At 39.2% G+C, this 24,637-nt stretch overlaps 1 protein-coding gene and 1 long non-coding RNA gene across 5 annotated transcripts in view; one reads left to right on the top strand and one right to left on the bottom strand.

Annotated features, from left to right (window-relative positions):
* Positions 1 to 4,716: 4,716 nt before the first annotated feature.
* smad7 (SMAD family member 7) overlaps positions 4,717 to 24,637 on the top strand; it is a 30,747-nt gene continuing 10,826 nt past the window's right edge. The window contains exons 1-3 of the mRNA XM_061876487.1: positions 4,717 to 5,802; positions 6,051 to 6,104; positions 14,500 to 14,571. Of these exons, the coding sequence (XP_061732471.1) occupies positions 5,319 to 5,802; positions 6,051 to 6,104; positions 14,500 to 14,571 (610 nt within the window). The 5' untranslated portion in view covers positions 4,717 to 5,318. The remainder of the gene's footprint in view (positions 5,803 to 6,050; positions 6,105 to 14,499; positions 14,572 to 24,637) is intronic.
* On the bottom strand, positions 12,163 to 21,157 carry LOC133536181 (uncharacterized). 4 transcript variants are annotated; one of them, XR_009802412.1, is made up of 5 exons: positions 20,984 to 21,157; positions 20,039 to 20,166; positions 19,622 to 19,703; positions 17,985 to 18,134; positions 12,163 to 12,694 (listed from the first exon to the last, which is right to left on the bottom strand). It is a non-coding gene; the product is annotated as an uncharacterized LOC133536181 (long non-coding RNA). The 4 variants fall into 4 exon arrangements; XR_009802409.1 differs by having other exon boundaries at positions 19,622 to 20,166; XR_009802410.1 differs by lacking the exon at positions 19,622 to 19,703.

Here is a 24,637-nt window from a genome sequence, read left to right as displayed (position 1 = left end):
ATATATACATGTGTATATTTATACATACATATGTATGTATATATATATATATATATATATATATATATATACATATGTGTGTATGTATGTATCAATGTATGTATATATACATATGTTTATATGTATATATATACATATGTATGTATGTATACATATGTATATATACATGTATATGTATACATATATATGCATATATTTGTATATATACATATGTATGTTATGTATGCATAATTATATATGCATGTGTATATTTATACACACATATGTATGTATATAAGCATATGTATGTGGATATGGATGGATGTAGATATATGTACATGTATGCATGTATGTATATACATGTATGTATGTGTATGTAGATATATGTATATATATGCATGTATGTATATATGTATATGTATGCATGTATATATACATGTTTGTACCCATATATATATATATATACTGTATATATATATATATATATATATATATATATATATATATATATGTATGTATGTATGAATGTGTATATATATGTATATATATATGTGTGTGTATATATATATATATATATATATATATATATATATATAAAAATTTTAATCCATGTACCGGTATTTCATTTTGATTTTAAGATACATTTGATATAATTTTTAATGAATGTATGCAAAGATATGTGGGGGGAAAAAAGTTACAAAAAGATACATATTTATTGTTGTGAGATATTTTTTTCAATAATTTTTAAAAAATATTTTTACAGAAATAAAAAATTTTTTGGGCAAGAAGTTTGTCAGTTGTAATTTTATGAGAACAATTTTACAATTTAAAAGGAATAAAGACATCATGAGAAAATACAAATTACTAACATATATTACGTTTTAATGTTTCAAGGATATAATGTTAAACTCACAAAAAGTTGTAGGAACTTTAAAAGAACAGGTGAAATCGTACATGAAAAAACAATTATACCTAATTAGAATAGAGCTAAAGTTGACATTTGAAATATAATCCATAGTTACAATTTTACGCAAAAATATTGTAGTTTTGCAATAGTCATTTGTGATATTTGTTGTAAAAAAACACAGTATGTATACAATATACGTACAGTGCAAATGTGTTTTTTTTACCATTTACATGCTGACAATAGATTAAATGTCAGACTATAATATTTCAGTCATTTGACTCGTGACAAAAAAGTTTCAAACGGTTGATTTATATGATAAAACCTCGCATAGTTATTAATATGTTCCTGTCAGGATTAAATAATATACTGGTTGATTTTATTAGGGTGCGTCACCAGCCATAACCGGAAGTTGTATTTTGAGTGTTGTATCCTCATTGTCCAGACAGGGGCAGCAGAGAGCAAGCAGGACGACAGTAGTTGTAAAGCAGCAGTACACATACTATACATTTACATCCTTCTTTCATTTGATGTACATTAAAGTGAAACTGAGCGAGACTGATAACTGTTCGACAACTTCTAACAGAGTTTAAAACTTAAAGATTCAACAATAACAAAAAAGTCCACATGAGAAGCTTTGTGTTGCCTGACAGGAAAAACACAACAAAAAATTAACATCCATTGGAAACTCCACACAATCAAAACAACATGTTTTGTTTTGTCATTGTTATTTTTGTGTTTTGGTTTTTAAACATACAAACAATACTGATTTAAAATATAGAGGCAAATTGAGGCTCCTTAATGTATTACAATATTTTAAACCAAAAGGTTGAACAATTATTATCTTTATATAAACAAAAATAAACTATACAATAGGAGATATATACTGTATATATGTATGTATATGTGTGTATATATATGTATATATGTATATATATATATATATATATATATATATATATATATATATATGTGTGTGTATGTATGGCGTAGTGGGTAGAGCGGCCGTGCCAGAAACCTGAGGCTTGCAGGTTTGCTTCCCACCTATTGACATCCAAATCACTGCCGTTGTGTCCTTGGGCAGGACATTTCACCCTTGCCCCCCGTGCCGCTTACACTGGTGAATGAATGATGAATGAATGATTGGTGGTGGTCGGAGGGGCCGTAGGCGCAGACGGGCAGCCACGCTTCCGTCAGTCTACCCCAGGGCAGCTGTGGCTACGGATGTAGCTTACCACCACCAGGTGTGAATGAATGTTGGGTTCCCACTTCTCTGTGAGCGCTTTGAGTGTCTAACAATAGAAAGGCGCGATATAAATCTAATCCATTATTATTATTATTATATGTATATATATATATGTATGTGTATAAATGTATGTATATATATGTATGTATTTATTTGTATATATATGTATTTATGTATGTATATATATATATGTATATATGTATGTATATATGTATGTATATATATGTTCATATATGTATGTGTATAAATGTATGTATATATATGTATGTATTTATTTGTATATATATGTATTTATGTATGTATATATATATGTATATATGTATGTATATATGTATGTATATATATGTTCATATATGTATGTGTATATATGTATGTATATTTATATGTATGTAAGTATATATATGTATATATGTATATATATATATATATATATATATATATATATATTTATATGTATGTATATATGTATGTATATATGTATATATATATCTATATATATATATATTTATATGTATGTAAGTATATATATGTATATATGTATGTATGTATATGTATATATATATATATATTTACATGTATATATGTATATATATCTATATATATAGTTATATGTATGTATGTATATGTATGTATATATGTATATATCTATATATATTTATATGTATGTATATATATATGTATGTATATATATGTATATATATATGTATATATGTATGTATATATATATATATATATTTCTATGTATATGTATGCATGTATATATATATGTGTGAATGTATGTATACTGTAAGTGTGTGCATATATATGTATATGTATATATGTATATATGTATGTATATATATGTATGTGTATATATGTACGTATATATGTATGGCTGTATATATATGTATGTATATTTATATGTATGTATATACATATGTATGTATATATATATGTATATATATTTCTATATATATGTATATGTATGCATGTATATTTATATGTGTGAATGTATATATATGTCTGTGCATATATATATGTATATACATATATATACATTTGTGTAGAAAACTACAATGACAAAAGCCTTTTCATAATAAACTTTTTTTTTTATTATTCACATTAATTTAAGGGAAAACACGACCAAAAAAATTCACATTTCTAGACAAATAAAGTCATGCGTTCAGTAAAAATAAACCAACATTTTACTTTTACATTTTCATGTAATTTTACAAAAAAGAGACCAAAATGATAAAAAAAGGTAGATTTTTATACTATATAAACATAAATAATACAATAAAAAGTCAGAATTTATTATGAGACTTTAGTCCTAATATAAGTTAAAAAAAACAATAAAAAAAACGGAAAATAATGTTACTAAATATTTTTTTCGACAATAAAGTCTTCATATCCATATCCTTCGTCTACAGAAAAAAGTTTTTTTAATAAATAAAATAAACAATATCAATCAATGTTTATTTATATAGCCCTAAATCCCAAGTGTCTCAAAGGACTGCACAAACCACAACGATATCCTCGGTACAGAGCCCACATAAGGGCAAGGAAAAACTCACACCCAGTGTGACGTCGGTGACAGTGACAATGATGACTATGAGAAACCTTGGAGAGGACCAAAAGCAATGGATGTCGAGCAGGTCTAACATGATATTGTGAAAGTCCAATCCATAGTGGATCCAACATAACGATAAGAGTCCAGTCCATAGTGGAGCGAGCAGGAAACCATCCCAATACATCTGATTTTAAGTGAAAATGTCCAAAATGTACCTGGAGAAATATTTTTTATTTGTTTTAATATTACGACAAAAAAGTTACAATACAAGAAAAATATCATACACTTTCAGCGAAAAAAAAAATGTTTTTAATAATTTTATAAAAAATTATATAATTTTTGAGAAAAAAAGGGAAAGATTTGTATGCAATGTGAATAGAAACATTGCAAGAAAAAATCTAAACTAAGTATGATGGGGCTTAAGTTAAAAAAAAATTAAGTAATATTTTTTTGTGGAAATAAGGATTCTTTTTTTATGTAATTTTACAATGAAAAATGGAAATGTTTTCCGGGAATAGGCAGAACTTTATACTATAACATATTACATATAGTTTGGTTGGTAGAGTGGCCGTGCAGGCAACTTGAGGGTTGCAGGTTCGATTCCCGCTTCCGCCATCGTAGTCGCTGCGGTTGTGTCCTTGGGCAAGACACTTTACCCACCTACTTCCAGTGCTACCCACACTGGTTTAAATGTAACTTAGATATTGGGTTTCACTACGTAAAGCGCTTTGAGTCACTAGAGAAAAAGCGCTATATAAATATAATTCACTTCAATGTGACTAAACTCCTACTTTATGTCAAAAATAAAGTTTTCATATAACATATGAAATATTCATATCACCCCAAAAAAGTAAGTACAAGGAAAATTGTTTTTATTTTCCACACTTTCAAAACATTAAAAAAAAAAAACGTCCGCAAACGAAACGTCGCGTTTAACGCGACGTGCGCGCGCCCGCCTGTGTGCGCGCGCGCTCCCGCCGGTGCTCTACTTGATGTGTTGTTTTGCGCAACAACACAATCACATTTCTTGTGAAGCGACAGGGTGTCTAGACGCACATGTGACCAGGCGTGGAGACGGGGCAAGGGCAACACACACACACACACACACACACACACACACACACACACACAAAACACTCCGCGTCTCACACACACACACACACACGCACACACACAGTTCTCCCCCCGCCTGTAGGGAGCACACTCACACACACAACACACACACACACACACTCTCGTCTGCCGCTGCCACGCATAAACTGTCCAGCGCGTGAAGGAAAAGGCAGCAAGGTTTCCCGCTGAAGGATATTTCTCCGCGTGGGCTCCTCTTGGATTCTATGTGGATTTTAACGTGGATTAAACGGGCCCACTTTTGCCGTAGCTCAACGGAGCTCACCCCCGCTTCCACACACTCCACCACCGGGGGCGATGTTTCCGCGGCACCGCTGACCGAGCCACCGCGGAGCGTGTAGCGGGGGAGAAGCGCTCCCTACCCCGGCGTCGTGCTGCAGCCTCCTCCCGCCTCCTCCTCCTCCTCCTCAGGCTGCTCGTCACCGCCTGGACTCGAACCCGGCAATCTTCATGATTTGCGGACACCATGCCCGTTTTTTAGCCGGGGAACCCTCATCATCTCGTCCCGCATGTTCAGGACCAAACGGTCGGGGCTCGTCCGGCGACTTTGGCGGAGCCGCGCGCCCGCGGAGGGCGACGGGGAGGTCGGGGACAGAGGGACGCATGGCCCCGGGGGCTGCTGCATGGGCAAAGCGGCCAAGGTGGCCAAGACCCAGGCGGCCAGCGGCGGCAGCGGCTCGGAGGCTGAATTGAAGGCGCTCACCCACTCCGTGTTGAAGAAGATTAAAGAGAAACAATTAGAGGTGCTTTTGCAGGCGGTGGAGTCCAAAGGGGGAGCGCGGAGCCCCTGCTTGCTCTTACCCGGCAAAGTGGACGCCAAAGTGGGTCAAGTGTCTTACTCCCTCCCCATGCTGCTCTACAAAGTGTTCAGGTGGCCCGACCTCAGGCATTCCTCGGAGCTCAAGAGGCTGTCGTGCTGTGAATCCTACGGGAAAATCAACCCGGAGCTCGTCTGCTGCAACCCGCACCACATGAGCAGGCTCTGTGAACTCGGTAAGATTGCGCCCACCCCCCCCCCCCCCCCCCCCCCTTTTCCGGCCCTTTCCCGGCCTTTTCCCTTAATAAACAACTTTTTCAAAACCGTGCACGCCGGCTATCTGGCGCTGTCCTAGACGCTGATAGTGGCCCTCCTGGCGCCAGGCGGGCCCCCCTTGTTTATCTGCCAGCCTCGGCCTCAGGATCCCTGACAAGTCTTATCACAAAGTTGACATCTTTTCTCCCTTTTCTTGTGCTTCATGCAGAGTCTCCTCCTCCTCCATATTCCCGCTATCCCATGGATTATTTTAAACCACCAGGTGAGCTTTCTCTCTCTCTCTCTCTCACACACACAACTTTTCTTAATAACTGTGAATAAAAAAACGAAAAAAAACAACCATAGACAGTAGGAGTGTGGGGGAAAAATCTATTCTAAATTTTAAAAAAATCTATTCTTAAAAAAAATATATATATTATTTCTTTTTATCAATTCAACAAACCATCAATTCATCCATTTTCTACCGCTTATCCCATCTTTGGCGTCGCGGGGGGGCGCTGGCGCCTATCTCAGCTACAATTGGGCGGAAGGCGGGGTACACCCTGGACAAGTCACCATCTCATCGCAGGGCCAACGCAGATAGACAGACAACATTCACACTCACATTCACACACTAGGGCCAATTTAGTGTTGCCAATCAACCTATCCCCAGGTGTATGTCTTTGGAAGTGGGAGGAAGCCGGAGTACCCGGAGGGAACCCACACATTCACGGGGAGAACATGCAAACTCCACACAGAAAGATCCTGAGCCTGGGACTGAACCCAAGACTGCAGAACCTTTGTATTGTGAGGCAGACGCACTAACCCCTCTCCCACCGTGAAGCCAATACCGTAATAATGCAGTCCAATTCCAAAACCAAACCTGACCCAGCAACACTCAGAACTGCAATAAACAGAGCAATTGAGAGGAGACACAAACACGACACAGAACAAACCAAAAGTAGTGAAACAAAATGAATATTATCAATATTAGTTATAATTTCAGCATAGCAGTGATTAAAAATCCCTCATTGACATTATCATTAGACATTTATATATATAAAAAAAGAACAATAGTGTCACAGTGGCTTGCACTTGCATCGCATCTCATAAGCTTGACAACACACTATGTCCAATGTTTTCACAAAGATAAAATAAGTCATATTTTTGGTTCGTTTAATAGTTAAAACAAATTTGCATTATTGCAATCAGTTGATAAAACATTGTCCTTTACAATTATAAAAGCTTTTTGAGAAAAAATCTACTCTGCTAGCATGTCAGCAGACTGGGGTAGATCCTGCTGAAATCCTATGTATTGAAAGAATACAGAATCGTTTTGAATCGGAAAAATATCGCTTTTCAATCGAGAATCGCGTTGAATCGAAAAAAATCGATATATAATCGAATCGCGACCCCAAGAAACGATTTTGAATCGAATCGTGGGACACCCAAATATTCGCAGTTGTAATAGACAGTAAATGTTTTATAAGAAAAACCCTTTGCCTAATAGTGGCCTGGCATGCATATTACACATGAACGTTTTAATCCAGAACCACCTGTAATATGCATGCCAGACCACTAGTTGGCGCTGGTGTCACTTTCTCAAGAAACAAGCCATTAACTGTCCATCCATCCATTTCCTACCGCTTGTGCCTTTCTGGGTGGCGGGGGGTGCTCGCTGCTGCGCTCCGTTTTGTCCGTGCCCTCTGACTCCCCTCGGATAAAAGTTTAAAAAGTCCCACGTTCTTATCCATTTTTGTTTTTTGTTTGGAACTGATGCATTCAATGTCCCCTGGAAAAGTGGCATGAGTTAGTTTACAATCCGTAACAACAACACGGCCATCTTTCGCAACAAATCGTCCGCGTCAGAATTATTTATGAGCTTATTAGCTACAATTAAGCTACTTTTAAAGTGCAGCATGGCTACAACTACTATGGTTAAAATGCTCATTTAGTTAGGTTGGTTAAAAAAGACATTTACCGTTTTAACACACTATGCGTGTGGTTGTCGTAATTCGGAAAAAAAAAGTCGGAATTGTAATTAAGAAATGAGTACGAAGAAAACAGTTTGACTGGTGCAAAATCAGAATTTTTTTTAAAAAGTGTCTCATTTCACCAAAATTAAGCAATTTATTAGTTTACTTTGATGTATGCTATTTTGTGGATGTTTTTATTTGTACTGTAGTAACAGATTAAAAAACTACCCGAAAAAACGTGTCTCTCCAAGTACCACCATAATGACCAACTTTAAATAAAGTAGCGTAGTAGGCCTAAGTATTTCTTTAAACAAAAAAAAGGCAGATATTTTATTTAACAATATTTAATGTTTTTAGCCAATGTAACATTAAACATATTTTGAACAGCAACACTGTGTTTGAATCTAGGAAAATAAAACAATTTAAGATCAATATTTAAAAAAAAACAAGTGATTATTTGGCGTACCACTCGATGGAGAGTACCCTTGCTACTCTAGGGTATGAAAATACCCGGTGGTGACAATACAAATGATTAATTAACTTGAATTCATATTGTGTTGCTTCAATTAATCGTTTAATGGGGAATTAATAAAAAATGTTCAAGTCCAAACAACATGGAGGAAAACCACGGACATAGTTTCAACACGTGGAGGTGATAAGCGAAAAGATATTTACATTTTATTAATGTACACATCAATGTTGATAATGTACATTTATTAGAAATAAAACAAAGAATAAGGGTTATGGCAGGCAGAGAATGTGTTGTTTATTCAACTATTTTCCCTAAGCTATGCATTGAGGCTATGAAGTGTGTTTTATCCGATTTACTTGATTAATCGTACAAACTATGCCTATAACTACTGTATGTACCATAATAATTGATAGCTGCAACCTTAGTACGAGACAAAGTCAATTTCAGGACCATAAGTTGTAATTTTCCCGTGAAATATGTACAATTTTACATGCAGAAAGCGTAAATTATGAGAAAAGAGGCACAATTTTACCCTATAATGTCACAATGTTACAAAAGTTAATTAATAACCTCAATAATACCATCAGTTGTTGTGTCATAGCTAGAATGCGTCATTTTGTGCCAACCTTGTAGTTATTCCTGAGAAAAATGTTGGAATTTGCGGAAATGTTTGGGGGGGGGGGGAGCAATGGAATAATGTTGTAATTTTACAAGAATAAAGTCAGAATTTTAGTGGGGAACGTTGAAATTCTACAGAAATAACATAAGCAATAGTAATCAGACATAAAACTAAAATACAGTCCAAGTTGTAATATGAGGAAAATATACTTTTTATTATGATAAAGTTATGATTTTATGGGACAAAACGTTCCAGAAGAGGTTGGAATAAGAACATTTGTAACTTTTTCAGAAAACTTAGTAATTCACCTGACTCACAGTTATCATTTTATGAGTAATGGTCGCTTATTTTACAGGAGTGACGTCCGATTTTTCCTCAAGTGTAGTTAGTTGACTGATCGCCTGGCATGTGCGCACAAAGTTGAACATATGTAAGCATTGTATAGTGTCGTGTTGCTGTAAACTTGTTATCAACACAAACGCTGCTTTTCCACCACTGTTGTTGTGGTTGCTATAACAGTGTCGTCTTAGTAAATGCTCGTGTCAGACTCCTGAGTGCCAAAACACGGCCAGGTTTCCATCAATATCTGTCTTAAAAACAGCGTCTTCTGGCTTGGACGTGGTCATTAGTGTGTGCAGGTCATGTGCATACATACATGTAGGCATACATACGTACTTAGAGTCCATGTGCAGGAAGCAGCTCCATGTTATGTTGTGATTTATGGCAGCACGGTGCAGAGGCATTGAGACTGGCTGTCTATGCACTTCTAGTGTGGCTGCGGGCCAGCTTGCTGTGATAGCAGCCTCCATGTTTGTCTGTCCTCCACTTATTAGCACTGAAGTGTGGAGAGGTTCTCTGTTTTTGGATACATTTTTTAAGAGGGGACTGTTTTAGCGACTTACCCAGCCGGCGGCGGCGTGATGCAACGCTTCTTTTTGCATCCTTGTTGTGTTTGTTTGTTGGCTGCCGCCCGCGCCAGACGCCGGTTGTCACGTCGGTGCCAGAGAGCCGCAGCGGGTTATGTCATCGTCGCCTGTGAAGTCGCTTGTGACGGGTGTTACATTTCAGGAGCGCCACACAAGTGTCACCTTTTGTGCAGCGCTTTCCACCTAGTGGTGCAAGCTGGCACCAACAAACTGCATTTAACTTCTTTGCCAATGTTATTTATGACTTTCTGGTTGTTTTTTTAAGACTGTAGTTGCTACTGTAGCACTTTTTGATACCTAAAGAGCAGTGCTAGATAAAGTACACAAAATGATTTGTTGCACACATTATTATCTGTTTCCATCATCCCTTTGCATTCGAGTCACAGTTATTAAGGTTATTTTAATGTGTTTTACAACTTCAACTCAGGGGTCATGATAAAAAGCCGTACTTTCAGTACAATAAAGTAGATATTTTCTAGTAAAATGTAATTATTTCATTAGGGTACATTTCAAATTTCACAGGAAAAAAATTGCAATTTGATGAGGAAAAAAATGTCACTATATTGCAAGGGAAGTTGTAGTTTCCCTTATCTATTCGCACTCGAGCCACAGTTGAATGCTGTTATTTCAATGTGTTCTACAACTTTAACTAATTCAAGAAAATATTGTACAACACTGAACTGCCGGGTCATAATAAAAAGCTATAGTTTTTGTAGAATAAATTAGTTATTTTGTAGTATTTTTTTTTTTCTTTCATTAGAGTACATTTGTAATTTGACAGGATGAGGAAAAACATATCATTATATTGCAAGACTGTGATGAGGTGGCGACTTGTCCAGGGTGTACGCCGCCTTCCAACCGATTGTAGCTGAGCTAGGCACCAGCGACCCCAAAAGGGAATAAGCGGTAGAAAATGGATGGATGGATATATTGCAAGAGAAGTTGTAGTTTACCTTATCTGTTCGCACTCGAGTCACAGTTATTAAGGTTATTTTAATGTGTTTTACAACTTTAACTGAGGGGTCATGACAAAAAGCCGTACTTTTAGTAGAATAAAGTAATTATTTTGTAGTAAAATGTATTTCTTTCATTAGAGTACATTTGTAATTTGACAGGATGAGGAAAAACTTATATTGCAAGGGAAAGTTGTAGTTTCCCTTATCGCTTCGCACTCGAGTCACAGTTATTAAGGTAATTTTAATGGGGTTTACAACTTTAAACTGAGGGGTCATAGTAAAAAGCTGTCCTTTTAGTAGAATGAAGTAATTATTTGGTAATAAAATGTATTTATTTCATTAGAGTACATTTGTAAATCGACAGGATGAGGAAAAACATATTATATTGCAAGGGAAGTTGTAGTTTCCCTTATTTCTTTGCACTCGAGTCACAGTTAAGGTTATTTTTCATAGGTTTTACAACTTTAACTAAGGGGGTCATAGTAAAAGCTGTACTTTTAGTAGAATAAAGTATTTATTTTGTTGTAAAATGTATTAATTTCATTACAGTACATTTGGAATTTGACAGGATGAGGAAAAAAATAGCATTATATTGCAAGGGAAAATTGTAGTTTCCCTTATCTCTTCGCACTCGAGCCACAGTTAAACGCTGTTATTTTAATGCGTTTTACAACTTTTACTAATGGAAATACTCAAGAAAATATTGTACAAAACTGAACTGCTGGGTTATAATAAAAAGTCGTACTTTTAGGTAAATAAAAAAATAATTTTACAGTAAAAAGTATATCGTTTGTAAGGTTGATTCGTAATTTGACATTGATAAAATTGAAATTTGGTGTGGGAAAACATATCATTTTGCAAGGGAAAGTTGTTGTTGTTTCATCTCGTTGCACACGAGATGAAGTTATACAAGTTGTTTTAAAGCATTATACAATTTTATTTAGAATTTGACTGGAATAAAATTGCAATTTGATGAGGGGAAAAAATGTCTTCATCTTACCAGGGACAGTCATACTTTTCATCATCTCTTCGCACTTTAGCCGCATTTATATATGGTTATGTTGAAGCCTTTGACAATTTTAACCAATTAGAATGCTGAAAAAATATTGGTAATAACAATTATTATACTTTTGGATGGATGCTTACCCGATAATGCATTTTAGAAACATGAATTAAAAGTTTTACATAAAGAATTTTGGATTGTACAAGTAAAAATTTGCAAGCATAAACGTACACTTGTAATAAGTAGTATGAGGATAAAAGCATAGCATTACAAGAGTAGCCTATGTCGTAATTTCATGGAAAAAATAAAAAAAATGTAATAATTTTACTGGAATAAAGTCATATATTACAATAATGATTTTATATTTGGAGATGGTATTTATTCATATGTTATATGACATCTCATCAGGCATCCATTGAAGAATAGGTAAACATTTTATTGGAAAAAATAGTAATTTAAGTTATAATTTTACAAGAAAAAAATGCTATTTTATGAGGCAAAAGTCATCATTTTTAAAGAAGAAAGTAGTAGTTGTAGTAATTTACTGTTTCCATCATCTCTTCGCGCTTAAATCGCACAGGTATAACAAGTTATATCGATGCTTTTAACAATTTTAACCATGGGGATGCGAAAAAATTCTACAAAATAGCAAAACTGCTTGGTGTAACTAAGCTACACAATGATGGGGATGAGTAGAGGTGGGCGGTGGGTGGAGGGCTCATTTAGTCGCGTCTGTCAGTGCTCCGGGTTCAAACAATGACCCCACGCCAGACGACCAGCTGGCTCGGGCCCGGCAGCAAAAAAAAAAGGAGAAAGTGGCTTTCAGTGAGTGGAAACAATAGGAAGTCATTGCAGCTGCAGCTGTGGCTCCATAGTGCAACCAGCCCCGCCCCCTTTTTCCTTCTCCTCGCCTCCTATTGGCTGCAAGGAAAAGTCAGAGTTAGAAAACCAGCAGCATCCCTGCAGCCAAAGCAAAATAAGGAAGTAAATAGGAAGCTGGCTGCAGGAAGCGGTTATGCAAGTCCTGCCGAAAAAGATCCTCAATTGGCGTGGGAGCGACACAGGAGACGGTTACCTCACTTGCTAGTTAGCTAGCTAGCCTCTAAATCATCTGTCACACTTTTCCGCCATTTGTTAGGACTCAGCTGCTGTTGCAATCATGAGGAAGAGAGAATTTACACTGAAGGGTGTATTAATAGGACAGTGGTGACCACCCTAACCTCAGGCAGCCATGTTTTCCGTGGTACTAGCGCAACATTCATAAACAACCGAGTGCATTATTTCTGGGTCTTCCAGTTCTATTTTGTTTGATATTCGTTAGCTTAACCGGAAGAAGGTCACCCCTGTTGTAAATAAAAGTCACCAGGAAGCAGCGAATCTTTATGGCGACTGATTTATGGCGCAGGAAGTGAGGTCGTCCGTGTCACGGCCCCTCTTCGATGCAGCATTAGAAGCAGCCTTGATGTAAATCGCCACCTTGTTTCAGCTCTGGTGGTGGGATATAATCCATGCAGTGTGTAGCCCCCCACCCCCTCCTTTCCTCAACCCTGTGGTCAGCTGTGAACTGTTGCCCGGGCGACCCAGGCAAGGCCGTTGGCAGCCAATGAAAGCGCGGCGGGCCGGCCAAAAGGGGCTGTTTGCCCGTGCGGCTCGTTAGCGCAACCGCAGGAAGCGCCGGGTTGAGGTGCCACACGGCAGCGAAGCCTGGCTCTGTCTTTAGTACCTTTTAGCCTAGTTTGTATTAGTCAAGTACGAAAAAAAACATATGCACTGTTACCTGTTTCCATCATCTCTTTGTGCTCGAGCCGCAGGCATGCCTTGTGTGTTGTTTTCAAAACGTTTCACTCAGTAAACATATTACACTGCTTTTATCAGTTTTCATCTTAAAGTAGAAAATAAGTGTCGCACACATTGCCTGTTCCCACATCTCTTTGCGCTCTAGCCGCACACTTACCGTAGTTGTCGTTTTCAAAATGTTGCATTCAAATTTCTCTCTATTCAGGTTATTTACCGCAGTATGAAACTGATGTGTACAGTTGATTGTATTTCCTAAACATGTCAAACCATTATAGCTGCACACATTACTACCTGTTTCAGTTATCTCTTTGTGCTCGAGATGCGCACCTACCTGTGTATGCAAGTTATGTGTAGAAAAGACAAAAAAAAAGTTTGTGACTGGTTTTCATAGTCCTATCCCAATTTTATGATTTGCGAGAAATGTTCTGTTCCGTTTGTAGTCCTGAAGCATGTTTGATTATTTCATCACACTTGAGCCGCATGCTTTCTTACAATAATGAATACAGTTTGTTTGAGCGAATGGCATAAGAGTTTCAATCAGTTCCGCTTGTCATCCTAAAACAGTAAAAACAACATGACACATATTATGAACTATAATCTCTTTGCGCTCAAGCCATAGTTTATCTACATTATAATTTTTTTCAGCTCAGTTGTTACATCATGTTCTTGCCGCACATTTGTGTATCGAGCAACTTGTAGTAAAAATATGCAGTGCTAACGATTCTCCAGAAGCAGTGGATTATGGGTGATTATCACGGCTGTAAGAAAGTCTCTTGTCTCAGAACGTTTGAGAGCTTCATCGTCGGCGTCTTCATTAGGCATTGATTTCAGCTCGGTGATTGACGACGCCGCAGCTGCTGCTGCTGCTCGACTGTCTCCCTTAACGCACAGACATGGCTGTAAATTCAAATCCTCCGTCTCTTCTCCAGATTCTCCGGACTCAGGACCTTCATCCAGTGAGACCGGGGGAACCACTTACTCGGCCCCTGTGGGGCTTTCAGGTAAACACTCTTCTACCTTTTTCTTGTCTTGTCTTTGGAAGACAAACGTGTCGAGCTCTTTGTGTGAGGTTTGGGGGGGTGACTTTGGAGATGCTGCATGTGCAGACCCGCAGTTAGCGAGACACAGGCGCCTTTCTTTCTTCCATCTCCCCATCCAGGACGTGTTTTGGGGCTTCCTCAGCTTTCCGCCCCTAATCCCCCCCTTTGGCAGCCCTCCTGAGCCGGCGCCGTGTCCGCAGGCTGCGGAATGAGCGAGCGAGTGAGCGAGAGAGAGGCAGAGAGTTCTGCTCTGGGCTCAGATGGTTCTCATTACTGGGCTTTTTTTTAAAGCCTGTTTTATGTCAGTTGGTGTTCACTGCCCATATTTCCACCACAACCACCCTTGCCCTCAACCCTGCTCCTTTGTTTGGAACAACACAAGAACCCAAATACTTAACTCCTTTACCCTGGTACAGTACTTGTACAGTACTTCTTTTCAGACATGCTCTAACTTTGTTAAAGCATGTTCGAAATCAGCTAAACCACGACCACTGGGAGGGACATCCCTAACTAGTTTAAACTCTTGGATCAAAGACCAGGGAACTGAAAAAGGGGGGGCGCCCAACCTTATTGGCGCCCCCTGTTCCTGAATGGGATGTCGACTCCAACTTTGTGAATGGGCCTCCTCAGCTCAGCAAAGATGGCAGAAACAGTTCTGCCCTCATGCTTTCCCTGGCAAGTCCAGGCCCCAACCACCGCCACCTCCCGCCCTCCCTCTGGGGCCCTGACAAAAGAAACATGGCTCTCTCAGAAGGCCTGCCGCTGACCTTCCAGTTCCCTCAACCATCCCCCTCCCCTCATTTTATGTTCTCTTCCAGAGAGGCAAGTGGGGGTTGTTAGGAAGTTCTTGTTGACCGTGGCCCCTGCTTTTTAAACGTAAGGACCCTGAAACTTTGCATTCATTGGCTCAGGACAGGTAGGAAGGAGTTAAGGGAGCTGCGACAGTGACAAGCGCAAATGCAAACTAGGCTGCCTGCCAGGCTAGCGGCTCTTTCTCTCTCTCTCTCTCTCTCGCTGGCTCACGTCATCAGCTTGGAACAGAGCGCAGAACAAGGAGGGACGGGTGGGTGTACGGCGGGGCGAGCGGGGTGGGGTTGATGGCTATAGAGGCCTGGCGCTATGGGGGGGGTGTTGATCGAGTGGGTTTCGGTTGACCCCGAATCTGACAGGGGGCTCACAGTGCCCGTTTTGTGAATGGAGACCAATATGTGGGAACTATTATCTCCACTAAGGAGTACCAAGCGCAATGGTTCTTAACGGAACCCCTCAAAACTTGCCAAATGGGTGGGGTATTGTAAAGGGACAAAAGTTTAATGCAGATCCAGGAATATGGTATTTTTCAGACTATAAGACGCTACTTTTCTCCCAAGCTTTCAACCCCCCGGTTTATACAAAGGTGTGGCTAATCTATGGATTTTTCTTCGCTAACGGCTAAATTATACAAAGAAAGCAAACCATGTACTAAAATGTAGACTTCAAGAGACCAGACAATCTCAAAGTGCCTACAAAGTACGAGGGAGAGGAATCCTGATAAACATCTTGAACATAATAAAAAAGGAGAAAATGACATCAATGACTTTTTTTGTTCAGCTGTTTTACTTTTCCGTTTGGAAACAGTTGTGTAAATAAACATTTACAAAATCTTTTAATGTAAATATCGCATATCACAACGTACCGGTATATACAGTACTGCGGCTTATAGTCCGATGCAGCTAATATATTAAAAACGTCTTTTTGTTCTTCTAAAATTTAGTGGGTGCGGTTTATAGTCTGGTTTTTCTGTATATAAAGTTAAAGTACCACTGTTAGTCACAAACACACTGGGCTTGGTGAAATTACCATCTGTATTTGACCCATCCCCTTGTTCCACCCCCTGGGAGGTGAGGGGAGCAGCGAGCAGCAGCGGTGGTCATTTTGGTGATTTAACCCTGAATTCCAACCCTTGATGCTGAGTGCCAAGCGGGGAGGTAATGGGTCCCATCTTTTTAGTTGATTGGCAACACTAAATTGGCCCTAGTGTGTGAATGTGAGTGTGAAAGTTGTCTGTATTTCTGTGTTGGCCCTGCGATGAGGTGGTGACTTGTCCAGGGTGTATCCCGCCTTCCGCCCGATTGTAGCTGAGATAGGCGCCAGCGCCCCCCGCGACCCCGAAAGGGAGTAAGCGGTAGAAAATGGATGGATAGATGGATTTTTAATAGTCTTTGGTTTGACTCGGGCGGGGTTTGAACTCACGACCTACCCATCTCTGGGCAGACACTCTAACCACAAGCCCACTGAGCAGGTTTTGTTTTGTCACTTCTGTTGATACTTTTTGACAAAACCTTGTTTTTTTATGAAAAGATTCAAGGTGGTGGGTTCCACATTAGTGTTGTATTGCTCTACTTTATGCAACTGTAGCTTAATTCTTTGATAGTCAGCAGAATTACGTAAAAAATAAAATTACAATTCCCTCAGAAGGGCTATCGAGCCGCTCTGCTTTACTACACAGAACCGCATTAAGATTTTGTCCACTTTCAGTAACCTTTAATTTTTACAGCCATTTTCCGTCATTTGTCTGTAAAATCCTGCCTAAACTTCAAAAAAGGAGTCTGAAGGTCTACAATTTACTGTTGGCCCAATCTAAGATTGTTCAGCTTTGGCAGAGGTCTGTGCTCAACTGAGTGCCACGCTAGTCCATGTGCAAGCAGCCCAGGTAACACCCACGTCTACTTCTGTTTGGAATTGATGAGGGCTTTTGAAAATTCTGGCGTCCGGCCCAAATATCTCTGTGAGCCTGGCATGACACAGGCGTGGGCCGACGTGCGTAGGTGGGCTGGAGCAAATAAAGTTGTCTAAAATTGGCAGATTTGCTATGGGAGTCTTGAATTGAAAGACACAGCCGCTCATTGGCGTGTTGGTCAGTGGCATGCCTGCTGGTGCCGTCGGGGGACTGACCCGGAGTGCCTGCCGCGTAAAAGAATCCAGTCTACTGCGGTGTCATATCCACACACACACACACACACACACACACACGATCATAGAGGCAGGCGGATAGAATGACCCGGTGCAAGCCCTGGCACACGGCCCACTGTCACACAGGCGCTTCCTCCACGCCGCCGTTTAAATTTAGTCCCGGTTTTTATTCCAGTCACCTCTCTCGACAGCCCGTCTGCAGCCCGTCACGACGTCAATTAGTCATCGGCTCAATCCGCAGGAGGTCCAACCCTCATCAGCGGATTAAATTTAGTCCCGGGCACCTCAGCTCATTAACTTAAACCGGCTGTCATGGCAACCACGACCCCATTTCGGGGGGTGTTTATATTCATTAATGATGGGAAGTAAAGCATAACCCTTATAACCGAATGTTAAAAAAAATGTACCTCCCGCAAACTTACTTCCAGCTCAAGTCCTGAACAGAGCGCCCTCAGTGTTCCTCGTCTTTCTCGGCATTCCCGCCTTGTTTGGGTTAGCGGCGAGAGGAAAGGGTATGGGCAGGATATGACTTCCATGTCTTTGAGGGAAAAGGCAAGACAGGGAGGCCTCTTCTAAAAAAAAAAAAAAAAAAAAAAAAAAAAAAATTAAATACACAGAAGAAGCAGAAAGAAGACATTGATATCATACATCTTTGTATTGAAGTTTTTCACGTATTCATGTTTTTTTGGGAGGGAAAGGCCTCTAAAGTCGCACAAACTTCATCAATTGAACTTGATGGGTTTGCAAAGTTTGTTAGACTTCAGGCTGTAAGAATTTTTTTTTTAATTGGCTTTTTGGCAACAGTAACCCCATAAAATAGATTTGACTGATTGATTGGGACTTTTATTAGTAGATTGCACAGTACAGTACAAATTCCATACAATTGACCACTAAATGGTAACACCCGAATACATTTTTCAACTTGTTTAAGTCGGGATCTACGTTAATCAATTCATGCTTCCTCCAAGCAGTGAAAGACGTCCATATTTTAATTCAATGTAGCAGAGTGGTAAAATCCAGCGTTAGCATAGCCGTAGCGAGCCTCCTGTTCTTGTTTTGTTTTCGTAGCAACCAAGTTGAATCAACAATGCCTCTACTGATTATAGCTAGGTAGTGCACAAGAAAAATAAGAAAATGTATGGTAAATTGTTTTTTAAATTGTAAATACGGTTAAAACAAAACATCCATCTTTAGCATGGACATAGCAAGTCTCCTGTTCTTGTTTTGATAGCAAGCAAGTTAATTCAACGGCGCCTTTGCTGGTTAAAGTTAGCAGGTACCCAAGAGAAGAAGAATGTATGGTAGATGATGCTAGCTAGATAGTAAATGTCGTGAAAACAAAACCAAAAATCCAGCCTCAACATAGCTATAGCGTGCCTCCTGTTCTTTTGTTTTGATAGCAACCCAGTTGAAAATTGTAAAAACAAAACAAAAATATCTAGCGTTCGCATAGCCATAACGAGCCACCTGTTTTTGTTTTGATAGCAAAAAAGTTCAATCACCAATGGGTATAGCTAGGTAGTAAACAAGAAAAAGAAGAATGTATAGTAAATTGTTTGTTAAATTGTAAATATGGTTAAAACAAAACATCCATCTTTAGCATAGACATAGCAAGCCTCTGTTCTTGTTTTGATAGCAACCGAGTTAAATCAACGGCACCTTTGCTGGTTAAAGCTAGCTAGTACAAAAGAGAAGACAAATGTACGGTAAATTATGATAGCTAGATAGTAAACATCGTAAAAAACAAGAACAAAAAAATCCAGCGTCATCATAGCTAAAGAGAGCCCTTCTGTTCTTGTTTTTCATAGCTAGTGAGTTAAATCAACAGCGCCTCTGCTGGTTACAGCCAGGTAGTACACAAGAGAAGATGACCAAACGATAAATGATGTTACAGGCTGTAAATATATTTTTAAAAATGTAAATCAATTACATTTTTCAATTCAATGGTTCTTATTTGGTCGTCAGTTCATGTAAACAGTACACTTCAAGTGCATAGCAGATACATAAATAAAAGTTTACCAAAAAGTATCGGCTGAAGCTTAAAGCTTATTATGCCTACCTTCTCCAAAAATCCAGCGTTCGCCTATCTCCACTTCTTTAAGCAGCATAATTGAAGCCTCTATTGGTTGAATTGTGCACGACTTAGACAAGACACAAACAATATGAAATAATGATGAAACAATGTGGGGAAAATCTAGCATTGGCATGGTTTACTCTCTGCATCTCATGTCATGGTGGTCTTCTTTAGACAGCAAACTAGTTGTGTCCTTGCGTTTTCTGCAGTTTACCTCCAAGCAGTACACGAAAGAAGAAATATCTAAAAAGCCAAACGATATCTACAAATAAAAGTGTTAGTATAGCTGGAGTACGTATTTAGACATTGAACAACCAGCTCTTTGCCAATTAGTACACAAAACAAAAATAATATGCATGGGAAGTGAAGTCGTCAACAAAACAGTTATTGTACAAATCTTACCAGGCGGTACAGCTCGCTTGGTAGAGGGGCCGTGGCAGCAACATCAGGGTTGCAGGTTCGATACCCGCTTCCGCCATTCTAGTCACTGTTGTTGTGTCCTTGGGCACCTTCTCCCAGTGCCACCTACACTGGTTTCAAAATGTAACTTAGATATTGGGTTTCACAATGTAAAGCGCTTTGAGTCCATCCATTTTTCTACCGCTTATTCCCTTTTAGGGGTCGCGGAAGCGCTTTGAGTCACTTGAGAAAAGCGCTATATACTGTAAATATAATCAACTTCACTTCACTTATGTTGGCATAGCTCAATTTTTGTCGTCTTGTGTTTCTTTGGATGGTTGACTCCACAGAGTCTCTGCTGTTTGCAGTTAAGTTCTACACAATAAAATATGAGCAAACACTTGAAGTTCCGTCAACTAAAAAACTGAAACGTCAGCTTAAGCGTCGTAGCTTGTCATCAAAGTAGAGATTGATTGTTTTATTTCTTTGTTTTTGCAGTTCGCTTCTTATATTACACCTAAGCTTTGACGCTGGTGGTTATATTCCATATTTCCTTAAAGCGCAGGCAAGATGGCGTCTTTTGGGTGGAGGCCTGCGTTTTTGCCACGGCGTCCTGTAATTTGCAAGCGAGAGAGAGAGACCGAGCGATATCCTGGGCGCCGCTCCGAGTCGGGCCCCGGGATCTCTCATCACCCCCCCGGCCCCCCTACTTCCTCTCTTTGCGAGGCAGCCAAAGCCGCCTCTTGGCAAAGGCGACTTCATTTTGGTTTTTGGCCGTCCACTTGTTTTCTCCACCCTGTGTCATTATGCTGCACAAATCGAAAAAACAGCGACCAGTGTGGGGGGATGGTGGGGGGGGACGGGGGACGGAATGTAGGCCCTGGGCCTTGAGTTTCTTTTAGCCAAATATTCACACATTTTTGCCTTCTCTTATGAGAGCAGCGTTACCTTTTCTAGCAGGAGGGGAGGGGGCACCCATTGGAAGCTATGCAGAGCTGGAGGGCCGCCCAGAACAAGACGAACATTGTTACTGTGTACGCTGACATGAGGAAGGCATGACGGGATAGAGACGGAAATGGAAATACGTGTAGACGCATTCCTGCTGTGTGTGTGCGTGTTCAATTCCTGGTGTGTCTCCGCCCTGCAGCCTGTTCATTCATGTAGTCCTCCAGAGGGGCGGTGGGGATTTTCATGTCTCTCTCTCACACACACACTCTAAAAAGCAGGGCTATTCAACCAAGTTTTGCTGGGGGCCACCTTTTTTAGTCAAAGGAGCACTTTGCTGTTTTTAAGTCCCTATAGCAAAAACGCCAGTCAAAGATCTTTTATATGACAGGAGTACTCTGCTGTGTTTCAGCAACTACTGCAAAACACTTGTCAAAAGGAACCTTCATCTGATTTTAGGAATATACCGCAAACAAATAGTGAAATATATTTTCTATAAAAGGAACTTTCATCTGATTTTAGGAATCTGCTGCAAAATAGTAGGCAAAGATCCACTGATATATAGATTAGTGGTTCTCCAAAAAAGTACCACATCAGAAAAAAATGGGCTCTCCAAGTTCCACCATATTGACCAACATACAGTAACTAAATAGGTCTAAGTATTCATTTTTTTAATCTAATATTTTAATATTCAATATTTTTGAACAGTAACACTGTGTTTGAATATAGGAAAATACAACACTGTACTTTAATAAAGTGATTTTTTTGGGCGGGGGGCATACTACTGTTTGAGAATCACTGCACTATACAACAGGAACCTTCAGCTGTTTTTAAGGATCTACTGCAAAAAAAATAATCAAAGATCCTCAGTAAAACAGGAACCTTTAAGTCTTTTTATGAATGTAGTGAAATTCAGAGATCTTTCAAATGACGAGTGCTCTGCTGTGTCTATGCCCCTACGGCAAAATAATCGTCATAGATCCTCTATACAACAGGAACCTTCAGCTGTTTTTAAGAAACTACTGCAAAAAAGCTTGTCAAAGATCCTCTATACAACAGGAACCTTCAGCTGTTTTTAAGAAACTACTGTAAAAAAAAAAGCTTGTCAAAGATCCTCTATATGACCAGAACCTGCAGCTGTTTTTAAGAAACTACTGCAAAAAAGCTTGTCAAAGATCCTGTATACAACAGGAACCTGCAGCTGTTTTTTAATCACCAAAAATGATTCCCGGGCGCGGCCACTGCTGCTGCCCACTGCTCCCCTCACCTTCAAGGGGGACAAGGGGATGGGTCAAATTCAGAGGAAAGATTTCCCCACACCTAGTGTGTGTGTGAGACAATCATTGGTACTTTAACTTTAACTTGAGAAACTACTGCAAAAAAGCTTGTCAAAGATCCTGTATACAACAGGAACGTTCAGCTGTTTTTAAGAAACTACTGCAAAAAAAACTTGTCAAAGATCCTGAATACAAGAGGAACCTTGCGTTATTTTGAAGAAACTACTGCAAAAAAGTTTGTCCAATATCCTCCATACTACAGGAACCTTCAGCTGTTTTTAAGAAACTACCACAAAAAATCTTGTCAAAGATCCTCTATACGACAAGAACCTACAGCTGTTTTTAAGAAACTAATGTGTAAATGCTAGTCAAAGATTTTATAAATGACAAAAGTGCTTGGCTACTGTTGTCATTTAAAGATCATATTTTTCCATTTAAAATATCCCTGCATAAAAAATCTGTAGAAGAACAAAAGTTTTGTGGGGAAAAAAAATCACAACAAAATACCAGACTGGCTCTGCCAGTTGTCGGATTTTTGGGGATTTCCCACGGCGCCTGAACGCCACAGAGGGGTGGGCGTGTCTTGGTGCAAGTTTGAGTCAGCGGTGGCAGACAGGTTATAATCTTAGGATGACATCATCACTGCTCGCCGCCGTGTGCAGGGTGCCAGGCGGCGAGGTAGTGTTTATTTGTCCTGTCGCCCTGGGAAATCTGGGCATCGGGGGATGGTGTGTGTGCGTGTGTGTGTGTGTGTGTGGTCAGCATGATGATGATGATGATGAAGTGTTGCAATAATAACATGAGGAGGAAGGAGGTGTTACAAGGGAACAAAATGTTCTTCTGCATGATGCTCTCTCTCTTTCTCTTTTTATCCTGACGTGGAGATCATGTGAACCCTGTCGGAAAATTCCCGTTCCTTATCTTCCTTTCTCTCTCCGCCCCGGCTGGCCCGGATGCTTCTTTGGAAGAAATGTCTGCAAGTCAGTCTGATTTTTTTGCAGATAGTGACCAAGTGTGCCGCTCCCCTGTTATGGCTTTTCCTGCCATCAGGGTTTATTTGGCTTGCCCCAGCTTCCTCTTTTTAAAAAGTAAAACAGGACGATGTCATCTTAAGATGCCTTTAAGGACATAAAAATGTCAGACAAGTTGTAAAAGATGCAAATGAGTATAGTAGCCTATGTCTAAAAAGTCGTTTAAAGTGACATATGCGCTAATCTACATCCATTCATGAGCAATTTAACCATTTTTCTGCGAATATAGTTTAAAATTGATAAAAAAAATCTATTTTTTTATGACCACACCACCTTATTTTTTGTTAAATGCCTTCAAAATTTGCATTAGCATATTGTACCCAAAGGGGCGGAGCTAAACACACTGCAGTCCACTGATAGGCCGATATGAATCAGAAAAAATTGAAGCGATTCAACAGCAAAATAAATGTGTAGCGAGATTAATAAAGTACTTTTTTTTTTACATTTTATTTTCACTATAAGGTGAAGGAGCACAAGTTGTTTAAATAAAAAAAAAGATGAGGGCAAAGACAAGTCTGCCTAGCAACAGGGAAAATGAATCCTTGTGGTTTTGTTAGCCGACTACAAATCTATTTACTTTATTTACCCGTTCTTCTTTTTGGCCCCCATCCATCCATCCTTTTAGATGACCCTTAAATACATACTGGCATGGTGGTTTTTTTCTCTTTCTTTATGTGCACTGCTAACTAAAGTGGAGAACAAACACTTCCAAGTAAGGCCTGTAATTGTTCTCTCCTTGTTCATGTTCTACTATTGTAGGAATTTGCCTCCCATATTTGTTTTTATTGGGCTTGGGAGGCACCAGTTCTGCCCGGCAACAAGAAAACTCATCCTAGTAATTCAGTTAGCTTCAATTCTATTTTTGTTGGGAAACTTTGGCTACGTTCACACCGCAGGCCAAAGTGCACCAAATTAGATTTTTTCGAAATATGATTTTTTTCAACCGACCGTTTACACTGCAAGTAAAATGTGATCTTTATCAGACTCCAGTGTAAACGCGCCCCAATGTAGCCCCAATGTGGCCTCTACGTCCCTCGCATGCGCAGTTCCATAAAGTGAAAACAAAGGAAGTTGACCAGATTCCATAAATTAACAAGGAAGTTGCTACTCCGACTACAAAATAAAATAAAATATGCCACTCTTTAAAAATAAGCGTTATTTCTAAGGTGGATCTAAGTGAGCTTTATTTGTGCAACTCACTTACATAAACCACTTACGCAATGTACCCAACATGTAAACAAATACACCACCGCGTCAATTGCGGTCCTTCGACAATCGCTATTTCTTCGGAATCAAAGTTAAGGTTGTACGGTGTACAAGTATTAGTATAGTACCGCGATACTAATGAA

This window comes from Nerophis ophidion, linkage group LG17 (genome assembly GCF_033978795.1).
Source record: "Nerophis ophidion isolate RoL-2023_Sa linkage group LG17, RoL_Noph_v1.0, whole genome shotgun sequence".
NCBI lineage: Eukaryota > Metazoa > Chordata > Actinopteri > Syngnathiformes > Syngnathidae > Nerophis > Nerophis ophidion.
This window is presented reverse-complemented; position numbering and strand designations above follow the sequence as displayed.